We start from the raw sequence: 11,706 nt of genomic DNA, 5'->3' as shown, positions 1-11,706 counted from the left end.
TACTCAATAAATCTTCCACTTGGACCCTTTGATTTATTCTTAAAGAATGGTTGGCAGCATTTCACTTCCTGTTTGGCAAGACAAACCCAATGGAACCATTTAACTTAAAGGTTTTTTTTTTTTTTTATTAGGAACCAGGGGAATGGGCTGCATATTCCTCTAGAACAGTCTAGAGCAGGCCACCAGGCCCAGGATGGAGAGAGGTTGTCAAAGGTGCTGTGGTGTGTTTTGCTGCACTTGCTCAGGACCTGGAAGGAAAGGTGGCAGCAACGGAGGTTAGCAGGAGCTGGTGTTACCCAAACACCAATAGCCTGAGAAGAGCCATCTACCTTCCTTCCAACTCCACTCGAGGCTGGAATGTGCCAGGAGACAGAACGTGGCTGGAGGGGGCAGGTGCAGCAGTGCTGTCTGAACCCCTGGCTTCTTTCAGTGCGTCTTCACTTGCCTGCCCTCCACTCTTCTTGCCGTTTAGTGATTAGGTATTTGAAGAACTCATACACAGACCAGGCAATGGCTGTGGAGGGGATCTGGTAAATTACTCTAGCCTGCACCCCTCGGAAGTAGGCGGTCACCCCACCTACTTGATACACCGTCCTGAATGCACTAGCCATGCCTGTGATATGTCCTGTAATGTTTGAGTTCAAAGCCAGGGATTCCTGGGTATTGAGCAGTGTTTTGCAAACGTCCAGTGGGGTCGTGGCAGCGGCAGCTACGGCTCCTGCACAGGCTCCGGAGAGAACATGGGAGCTGGGGTTGTACCGTCTCTGAGGGTTAAAGTGCTCCTGCAGGAATTCATAGGTCATGAAGTGAATGGCTTGGAAGGGAACGTTCATGGTTAGCTGAGTGGTGTAGCTGCGGTAAAAGGCCCCGGCCCCTTCATTCTGCCACACTGCTCGCACACAGTCTTTCACGCGGTGGTACGGGGAGTTGTACATCTGCATCCTCTGCTTAACCACTGGGGGTGCCATTGATGAGGAGGAAGGAGATGGAGACAGCAACCAACAGGGGTGTGAAGGTCCAGGTTCAGTGCCGCATCCGCAGATCAGCCAATGAAATAGAGAAAAATAGGATGACTGAGCTGGTGGCAAGGCTGATGTGTCAGGGTTTCCCCTTTTTTAGAGGAAGGGATAGAACAGGGATGGTAAAGAGCCAGAAGATGGTGGACCCAATTCTAGCCGGCTTTCTTCAAAACCAGCCAGTTAACAAAGGATCTACCTATTGTGTAAAGATGCTAAAGTCATCCCTTGAAATAAGCACCGATTATTAGGTATCTTATCCTTTCCTAAGTCCCAAGACAATAAATTACTCCCAGTGGCAGTGACTAATGTACTTCCAGCCCTAACAATGCCAACCCTCAGAGACTGCGTATACCCAGCTCTCATGACATGAGGATGGTTATCCTCCTAAAGGAAAGGAAGAAGTGATACCAAAAAGAAAACAAAATTCTTAGCTAAGAATAAGGTGGCTCCTACTTCCTCAAGTGAAGAACAGTGTGACGCCAGCATCTTCGGTAGAGCTTTGCCCCCTTCCCTGCCGTGGCCTGGCCCAGACGTGTAAAGAACCGGAATCTGGGCCTCCCCGGTGGCGCAGTGGTTGGGCGCTGGGCTGTGAAGCTGCCCGCAGCCTCTGCAGCGCTGGTTCAATCCCCAGCTGCTGGCGAGGGTCCCACATGGCCCGCAGACCTCTCCTGCCGCCTGCTGCTCCCCTCAGCAGTGTACTTTGGTCCTTCCTCCTGTTCTGTTTCCCGCTCTGGCTCTGGTGGATTCTCTCACCCTCCTGCACTTCTGACTGTACCCAGTGCTTGTATAAATAAATAAATATTAAAAAAAAAAAAAAAGAAAGAAAGAAAAAAAGAACCAGCACTTAAGGAACACAACTAAGCTCTCCCTTTGTATTTGTTTGGGTGCCTTTTCAGCTGGGTGTCTTCAACTGAAAAGCCAAGACCCAAAACACAAAGTAGGGACTGAGCTCTACCTTTTATTCCTATCTCAACTATCTTCATTCCAACAAAGCAGTATTTTTAAACATCAAAATCCATCCTCACCTCTTAGAAGTGAAATAAGCTGCTAGGTTTTCAAATGAATCAAATCCATTACCAAGGGGATTTCCAAGAAGGCCCAAAGACGGGCCAAGAAGACTCTTCTCTTTAGCAGATGGAAGCCCCAAAGAGGAATTAAATCTCAAATGTGCTCTCTGTTCCAAGAGGCTCCTCCTAAGGTACTATGTGGAGGGAGCGCCCTCTAGTGGTGAGACAAAGTAGTACAGTGGGACTACCCACTAAAATTAACCTGTGCACCCTGCTGTCTTTTGCAAACAGAACTAAAGAAAAGGCCCAGAGATGCAGATTTCCCTCTGCTGCCAACAGAGGGGACTGAAGAATCATTACCTTCTGCTGGATTCATGGCTGCATCATGAAGTAATGTTGCCACACACCCTGCTGCACCTGCAAAGGAGAAAACAACTGCCACATGTAAGGCCAGGAGAGGGCGACTGAGTCACTGAGGCCCTAGAAGGAGGGAAGTGGCGGTGCTAGACCACAGTGGCGAGGGGATGACAAGAAGCAGTTCAAAAAATGGGAACCCACTGCTCCTAGATGCCTGTCCTGAGAAATGAGGGCATTTGTTCCTGCCGATTTGGTAAGGCCACCAGTCGACTTTCCAATAGGAAGGTCAAGAAGAGTCAAAGAAAACAGCCCAGATTTTATCTATAAACATGATTCTGAGAATAAATGCAGTTCATGCCCCTAGACAGAAAGCACATGCACTGCTGCCAGGAATGCCAGTGTGCCAGCTGCCTCCAACAGAGGGAGGACACGAGGGTCAGGGTCAGTCTTCACCCTGGATTCTCACCCTCTATGCTGCAGCCCACCCATCTCCAAATCCTCACATCTGTCCACCCAGACCTTTCCTTTAGCTCAGAACTACCATAGCCCTCACCCTCTCCAGACTTGTTTTAGACAATCCTTAGTCTCCAGCTGCCAACCCCCCTTACTTCCACACAACCTCCAGGCCGCTGGTTTTCTTTCACAGAAGTCCCTCGGCCCCACCCCCATTCACTCGCTGAGGCCTCGTCATATCCTCAGTGAGACACACAAACTGCCTCTGGTAAGTTGGGATCCTGAAAAGGTAAGGCGAAGATCTGGGGCTCCTGCAGTGTCTTCCTTGGGTGGCTGGGTCACCTCCAATCCTGCCCTGAGAAGCAGGACACCACCCGACTATCAAGAAATATATAACGGGAGGCAGTTCAGTGTGTCTCCACATTACCAGGGCATTAGAAGTTGATGCCAGGGAGAAGATGAGAGTCAAGCTGGCAGGTAAGGGAGGACATTGTAACCCTTTGTTGAGGTGCCCCAGAGGGGTGGGGTTGAAGCAGCCCGTTGTCTGAGAACATCAGGTTGCGAAGGACCTCCCCTAAAATCTGGCCTACCCCAGCCCAAAGCTTCCGCTCCAAACCATGCTGAGAGTAGAAAGCAGAGAGAGCCGCAAAGCCCAAAGAGCTGAGAAGTGGGGAAATCAGCACAGGAAGGCTCAATACCATTGGCAATATGGCTATTGCCCCCAGGGTGGATTACATCACTCAATGTCTTTTTTAACTTTTCGTAGCAGGCAAAATAGAGGGCGTGGGCAGGCCCAGCGCCTGTTGCCGTGACGTTCAGCCCCCGCATGGGCCTCCACAGGCCCTCGGTTCTTATAATCCTCCAGAGGGCCTCCAACACATTTCGATAGCGTGCTGCTGGGTCAGGCTGCAGGCTCTGCATCCGGGTCTGAAATTACAGAAAGAAGCGCAAGGTCAGTGATGCCAGCTCACTCAGCCTCTGGGTGCTGACTCAGCGGCCTTCTATGTAGACTGTGCCAGTGTGCGGGAGTGACACCTCAATCCAGTTTTCCTTCCTTCCAAATCTGTATTCAATCTTTCCAAGCCTTAGGCTTTTCTTTCTCGAGTCATCTCTGACCCTAAAGTGGAATACCATTATTTCCCCTGAGAATATCAAAGTGTCCTTGAACTCCAAAATGATTCCTAGCCCCAGCAGCCAATACCAAGCATATGTTTCAGAAGCTGCTTTTGTGCCTTAATAAACTCAGGCTAAGGGTTCTTTACAAGTGGATTTTAAAGTCAAGTATTTACTCTCTACCACGTGATTCACTCATTGTTCTGTGGACTGATCCTGGGCCTGCTTCCTAACCACACACTAAGGAGATGATGGCTCATCCTGGGATATATCCATGATGATCTGACTTTTTGAGAGTATTCGTCATTAGCAGCTGCATCTATAAGTTCTGGCAGGTGTCATACTACTAATAGATGCTACTCTGATTTCCAGCTTAGCTTAAAATCATGAAGGTAGAAACCAGTCTAGTCTCTATAACTGAAGAGGCTTCCAGATTTCTAATCTAAATTGACCAAATTCCAAAATTGTGTTCAGTGAATAAAAAGTCTCAGTGGAACTTTGTCCTTGGAATTTCTAGGATTCAATGATTGGAATGAAAATATACAATACATACTTTGTATGAAGTTCCTGGGCAAAGCTTTATTGAAATTTGGCAGGGGCGGGGCGGGTGAAGCTTTTTTGAAACACTGCCCCAAATCGCAAACCTTCCCTGAAGGATGCCTCCCAGTGAAGATCTCTTGTCTTCACTGTTGATCCATCTTAAGATTAAAGTGGAGACTAAGAGTTAATATAAACTGAATGTCCAGTGCTGGAACACAGCAGGCACTCAAGATTTGTTTGTTGAATGAATAAATGAAAGAATGAAACACTGTTCCTGCACTTGTTCAGAAAGTAACAAGTAGGCCATTAAAACAATTGATGCCCAAGTACAGTTAAAATTCCTACTTCATTCCAATCACTGGATTCAATCTGGTTTTAAGAGCTTGAACCTTTCAGTTGGCCATCTGGAATCCAGAGTAATGCCACTTCTTAAAAGCATGGAACAAAAGAAACTAACCAGACTGACAGGTCCTAGTTAGCCTGAAGCAGTCCACATTCTTCAAGTTATTTTCTCCTGACTGTTACCAATAAAGAACCGGAGGCTTAAAAGATTAATTATTGGGAATTCAATGAGAAATACAGTATTGCTTATCACAATCTGACACATTATTCTCCACTTCTCAAAAAAAAAAATTCATAAATTTCCAATAAACGATGTGCTTATACTGATCTTTTATATCCCCTCCAGCGGGTATAAAATCCATGAGAGGAGTTATCCAGAAAGTACAGGTCTTTGTTCACCATGGTTATTAATAAAGATAAACAGGGCCTGGCAGCTTAGCAATATTGTGTCTCCACAGGTTTGTTTGACACTGATCTTGTAGAAGGAAAACGTTCGGAAATGCCTTTGCTTTGCTGGAGTCAAGGGCATATTTGGGCAACAAGTCTTGAAAAGTCTGGCCTCAGAGGCCTGGAACCCTGAAAACCCTGGAACCTTCACCCCATGAGATACCTGAACTATGGGTAAGTTACTTTGAACATTTTATACACCTCTAACGCTAAATAAAAATGTACCCTTATGGAGAGGACCCCAGGTATAAGCTATGCCAAATGTAAAGATGATTATAGCTCCCTAAATTTGTGGGCCAATAAATCTGTCTTTCAGAAAGAGAAATCTCTTAAGCATTAAAAAAAACAATGACTGGCTCTGAAGAAAAGCCTAATGGACTAGTCGGGAGGCTAGTGGTTTGGTAAAAGACAGCCACATTTGGGTCAGAAAGCCTGGGTTCCGCTTTGGTAGGTGTGTGGTCTTAAGTATGTCTCTCTTCCTCTCTGAGCTTCAACGCTGCCATGTGTAACAAGACTAAGACTGGCTGGCTGGTAGGGCCACTGAGGGGAGCCAGAGTTAAGGCATATTAAAAGCCATTGGCAATTCATGAAGTGTTAAAAATAAGGATTTTTATTGTATCCAAGTATAATTCTCAGAAATACTAGCTCCAGTCTTAGAACTTACAGATCATGGCAGTGCTGTTTCACAGTTTTACATGAGGAACAAATAGGCCTTTAACCACTCAAAGATCAGGTTTGATTTTGCATTTTCATTCAGAAGTTTCTCCATGGCTATAACGATTTATATGTCCAGCTATTCATGAGCAGGGACAAACATGATTGTAAAGTTCTGTGCCTTGCCTGATTCTTGAAATCTGTTTTTGGGAGTGTCTATTAGGCTTGGGAATCAGTGTTCAAATCATGACTCCGCCATGTAAACTACAGTTACTTGCTTCCTTTTTTTTATCTATAAAATAAAAAAATGTGTCTACTCTATGAAGTTGTTTCAAGGAGTAAATAAAAACATGTACGTAAGGCATGTCAGATGGTGGGCGGCAAAAAGAACAACTGCCATTTATTGAATACTTATTAGATGTAAGAAAATGAAAGAAGCCAATGTTTCTACTTCCTAATCTTTTACCAGTGAATGTGTACAGATAACCCTTTACATCTGAAGTTTAGAAAAGATTTGTTTCCCTTTGCTCTTTCCCTCTTTAATTTATCCTGTACAGAGATATGTGCTTCACAACTATAGAACCAAAAAGCAGCACTTTGGTGACACACGCAGGCGCTTAGCCAGGTGATTTTGAGAAGATTCTCACTGCTTTGGACTGCAGGCCTAGGCTCATAGATAAGTCTGGTGCTTACCTGAGGCCCAGAAAAGGAAAACCAGTATTTATTTAGGTTGCCAAACCTTCTTATTATGACCATGGAAATAGCTGGCTGAGTAACTATGGCCTTGCAAGGACCGGCTGAATTCCCATGGCCCTTCCCAAGGATATTTTAAGTCAACTTGACCCTGACAAGTGGCTGGGGGTACACAGGCTTGCATGCCAAGAGGCAATGTCAGCTTGCTTTTGCAAACACTGTGGTTGCCCTTCGGGCTCCCACACAGATAGCTGTCTCTAGTCTTAGGGTGCAGTGGGCCGCTCTTCCACTCTATCACCCATTTTTGGTAAAAGAGGAAGAACAGCTGCCTGGGGACAAGTGAACTGGGAAGCACTTTCTAAAGGAAGAGATCTGAATATTACTTTCATGTCTGCCAAACAGTGTTTAACCTACTGCTGTTAAATGCTGGTGGACTCACCTAGTTCTTCCGTCTAGTTATTTAAATCCCAGCATTAATGGAAAATGAAAATGATTCCTCTGAAGTTTTGTGTTTTTAAAGACTCCTGAGCATCTTTTCTCTAGACCAAATAATTATTTAATCTGCGGTTTTGAGGCATGACTGTAATGCTGCATGACTAATTTTTAAATTTTAAAAAACAAAAATTCCAAACCTTATGTAAATAAGAACTGCTCTTCAAAATAGTTACCTTGGAAAGCTAGAAGTGACTTATTCCAGAAATGCTTGTTAATCCAAAACATTTCTCGAAATCTCCTTTCAGAGGTGTTGCCTCTGTGGGTTTATTAGCTACAGGGGTAAATCAGTGTCCTTCCCTCACACTCTCCCACCCTATCTTATGGGATAATCAAATCAGTATTACCCGATCAGCATTCATTACTCATTTTGATCCCCACTTTATTCACTATATTTGATTCTGGATGTTGTGTTACTAGAAAATCAACACCATTTTGTCAGGAGAGATTTACTCCTCTTAATGATATGAACCCAAATATTCTAGAGGCATTTCTATACAGAGGACTTTATAAAATGCTTACAGCAACAATAGCATTATATAAACATAGGGAATAAGGAAATAGCTGCCCAAGTTAAGGGGCCAACACTTAAATTGACAAGCTGAGGTGGTTATTGCTAAGTCAGGCACATTATTACATTGTTTTTTTCCCAGGCATCAAATAATTATCATTGCTCTCCTTGATCTAGTTTTCATTTGATATCCATCCTGAAACACAGCACTAAGTACAGCAAGGTTATTCTGCAGTTAGGTAATATCAACTTTTCCATCTACAGTGCTAACACTCACAGTCATTCAACCTAGACTCTATCCCATAAATGTCTGACTCTTTTTATATTTGCTTATCCATTTTACACTTCAATATTGCAAGAGTATTAACTATCCTTTTACTTCTTTCTCACAGATCTTTACTGTTGATTTTTATTCCTCCCAATTGATAAGCGTATTGAAAATCCCAATGTCTACTTTAGCCAAGTGTATTTACCACAGTTTCTATGGGTATTGCCCTTGTTAGGAGTTACCTTGCAATATATTAGGTTACTCCTACTGACTAAATGTCATTCACAAAGTTTAATGACAATTTCCCTATTCCTCATCCACCTTACTAGCAAAACCATGCAATGTTACTGGAACCAGGGAGCAGCAAGAGACAGACTACATTTCTCAAGTTGATGTTCTCATTTTGAATATGTAACCTTTTCCTAGTTTGAGAGAAAACAAACATACATCAAAGAGCTGTGAGGGATACTGTTAGACTATTACCCTTAACATGGAAGAAGGCACCAGTCTCTGTCGTTGCATTTATTTCAACATTCCCCTCGCATTTACTTCTTGCTCAATTTAGACCTCACTTGTAGTGGTTGGTATCTCTGTTGGTGCGGAAGAATAAAAACTAGAAAGAATCTTTTATCCTCTTCACCCAGCTTTCTTCCGAAGCACTTCTCTACCCATTAATCAGCTTGCTTGGTTGTGGATGCAGTTCGTTTTACTTTTGCATGAATAGTGCTTATCCCATTTCATTATCTTCACTTCCCCAGGCTTGTCAATACTGTCATGCTTCTCTTCTACTTTCCCCCTCACCCCCTCCCCAACTTTTCCCGTTTGTCATGTTCAGGTAGCAGAAGAAACACACTATCAGTTCCATATGTCCTTTGGGGCTGACGGACTCCCTGCACATACACAGTCCTAATCCCGGCTCAATTTCCATGTTCAGGAAATAGGTGGGGTATCACGCTTGCTGCACAGAGAAACCGAAACCTTTTCCTGGACACTGTCTTTCCCAGATTATTTTCAACCTCGAAATTTGCATGCTGCCTGCACAGTGATTTAGTCACCACTGTGAAGGTGGGCTGAAGGTTTAACAAGTGAAGGTTTAGTGAGTGTATCCTCTCTCGAGCAGAGAGTTCCCAGATTCTGGGTCACGTCCCCTCACTTGAACAAGACGACACAGCAAGAAGCGTGTAAAAGCACTTGCCCGAAGGACGCCGGACCCCTTCAGCTCCCCCACAGGGCGCGGTCCTCCCCGGCCGGCTGCACCTGAGTGGCGTTAGCAGCACCTACCTGCTCCCAGCCCATCCCACTCAGGAGCCGTCAGGTCCCCGCCGGGGGCCGGCCCCGGCTGACGGGCCCCTCACCGCCGCAGGGTCACGGTCCGGATCTCAGCGCCGGTTAGAAACGGGCCGTGGCTCCGGACCGGGGTCAGCGCCAGCCGGGACGCGGGTCCCCCGGCTCGCTCGGTGGAACGGGTCGAATCGTTCGACGGTGGCGGGAGCCAGGAAGGAACCCCGCGGGTCCCGCGCCCGGCGGGGAGTACCGGCCCCGCACAGGACCCGGCGGGCGGGTGAGCCCCAGAAAGGGTTCGGGGTTCGGTGCAGCTCTCACCTTGACGCAGTCGACGGGGTACATCACGCAGTGCTCCAGGATCCCCGCCACGGCCCCCGCCGCCATGTGCGTGGTGACGGTGGCGCCGGCCGGGAGCGCCTCGTAGTCCGCGCCGGAGTCCGGCTCCTGCCGTATCGGGGGCCTGCAGGCCCCGGCCTCCCCGCCGCCGGCCCCCCGGCCCACGCCCCGCTGCAGCCACCCGTCCAGCAGCGCCGACTCCCCGGGGCTCCGCCCCGGCCCGGTCGCCGGCCCGCCCGCCACACCGCCAGCGCCCCGCCCCTCCAACTCCATCCACCCGGGCCGGCCGCGGCGCCCACCCCCGCCGCCGCTGCCGCCGTCGCCGCCGCCGCCTCCCCCGGGCCCCGTTGCGTCCGCCTCAGGCGCGGCCCAGAGAGCCTGGGGCCTCCGGCTCCCGCTTGGCCCCGTAGACACGCCCCCCGGCCGGCCGTTGGTGCAGCCTTCACGTTAGCCCCGCCTCCTTGTGAACGTAGAAAAATATGAATGCGCTATTCGTGGCGTGGCCTGTCATTCCTCCGCCAGCGGCGTTGCTGCCGCCTAATCCCCACCCCTTCCCCTTTGATCTTGGAAGCTTCTTGTTTATTGGCCACTGATAGGCCGACCTGTGCAATCGGCCCGCCTCCCGCCTTTCCTGGGGGCGGGAGAAACTTTAGGCGGAGCTTGGATAGGACCTGCCGCTCTCGGGGCTTGGCCGCGGCCATTGGGCGCACGGCGCCGGGCGCTATTGGCTGCGGAGAGAGAGCGCCGCGCGGAAGGTGGTGGAGGCCGGGCTCGCACCCCACGCGGGAATCGGGGCCGCCGCGGGCGCCGCGGGCGGGGCGGGGCGGGGCGGGGCGCGGCGGGGCGGGACCCGGCCCTCAAGGTCAAACCGCCGAGGGTAGCCGTTGGGAGCGGCGCTCGAACGCCCGGCCCAAATCCCGAGGCGAGCCGGGGACGCGGGCTCTGTTCCCGCGGGATCTCGGGCGGCGGGAGGCTGAGGCGGCGCGGCGGGGCATCCCCCGGCGCGGTTCGCGGCTCAGGCCGGGAAGTCGCGGAGACTCGGGCGGCGGCGCCCTAGCCTGGCGCGGGGGTCTGGCTGCTGGACCCGCGGGCCGCACGGGGGCGGGACCCCGATGGCGCCGGCCGCTGCCCCCAGCCCGAGGCGCCCGTGAACCCCGGGGTGGGCGAATGAATGAGTTCTGCGGGGCCAGCCGTCCCGGGGCCCGCGCCGGGCGCGCCGTCGGGGCGGGATGGCTCAGAGAGGACGGCGCGCGGAGAGGCCGCACCGGAGGCGGCTGCCCAGGCACGGTAGGCAGCCGTGGGGAAGTGCGGACGCGCGGGTGAAGGCTCTCGGCCTGGCGCTCAGCCCCCCTTGTGATAAGACACTCGCCCTCCTAGGTTGGGGGTGGGCGGGGCCCGACAGGGCTGCTCCCTGGGTGAGGAACAGTGCTGTCAGCCGCAGTCTGCAGCCTGGGCACCCCCCCTGGGTCGTGACGGTGCCCCGGAGTTAGGCTAGGGCTGGAAGCTCGGGGGGAAGAACGGAGCCGCTCTCCCGGCTCCTTCTGCTGCATTTCTCGGTCTCGCCACTGGAGCGTGTTTGCACAAGCCTCCCCGCTACTTCCAGTTCTGTCTTTACTACCTGCTTTACTGGGATGATGTAGTTGTGAGCTTTTCCACCTGTATGTCTTTTCTTTGTAGATAAGAGGTTTTCCTTTTATTCTCTAATTTGCAGAATTCCCGAAGGTGACTCATGGAACTCTAGTGGCCCTTGAACATCAGGTTAAGAAATCCCCGATGTACAGCATGTTCAGGCCTCTTCTAGTTCATTTCCCCTGTGAAATGAATAGTTCTCACTAAAAAAGAAGCCCACTAAATCCTGCTAAAGTACCAATTCCCTTTACAGATAAACTACTCCGCTGATGACCTTTACCTGCTTCATCCTCTCTCTCCTTCATTTTGACTACTTTAATCAGTGACCACAAATGGCCTTTCCAAATCCAATGAGATTTTCTTTTTACTGAAACTTATACCTAGCTTCAGGATCCTTTTAGATTTTTCTGTCTCCTGCACTTCTCTAATGAGGGACCATTCCTAATGGCTTAATCTCTTGTTCATTGTTAATACCTTGGAGAAATTTGCCATTCCAAATCTATTTTATGCGGGCCTCCCCTGGTGGCGCAGCGGTTGAGCGCTGCATTGCGAGGCTGCCCG

At 49.5% G+C, this 11,706-nt stretch overlaps 1 protein-coding gene across 1 annotated transcript; it reads right to left on the bottom strand.

Annotated features, from left to right (window-relative positions):
- Positions 1-206: 206 nt before the first annotated feature.
- On the bottom strand, positions 207-9,804 carry SLC25A28 (solute carrier family 25 member 28). The gene is made up of 4 exons (XM_084245646.1): positions 9,499-9,804; positions 3,535-3,763; positions 2,387-2,443; positions 207-955 (listed from the first exon to the last, which is right to left on the bottom strand). The coding sequence occupies exons 1-4, from the start codon at positions 9,787-9,789 to the stop codon at positions 438-440; spliced, it is 1,095 nt and encodes a 364-aa protein (XP_084101772.1). The 5' UTR covers positions 9,790-9,804; the 3' UTR covers positions 207-437.
- Between the last annotated feature and the right edge of the window lie 1,902 nt (positions 9,805-11,706).

This window comes from Talpa europaea (genome assembly GCF_964194135.1).
Source record: "Talpa europaea genome assembly, chromosome: 10".
Taxonomy (NCBI): Eukaryota; Metazoa; Chordata; class Mammalia; order Eulipotyphla; family Talpidae; genus Talpa; species Talpa europaea.
The sequence above is the reverse complement of the archived record's forward strand: the minus strand, read 5'-3'. Positions and strand labels throughout refer to the sequence as shown.

Coding starts and splice junctions, on each gene's coding strand:
- SLC25A28 (XM_084245646.1), bottom strand. CDS start 9,789: ATGGAGTTGGAGGGGCGGGGCGCTGGCGGTGTGGCGGGCGGGCCGGCG. Junction 3,764..9,498: donor ACCCCGTCGACTGCGTCAAG/GTGAGAGCTGCA, acceptor CTGTAATTTCAG/ACCCGGATGCAGAGCCTGCA. Junction 956..2,386: donor AGCCATGAATCCAGCAGAAG/GTAATGATTCTT, acceptor TGGCACCCCCAG/TGGTTAAGCAGAGGATGCAG.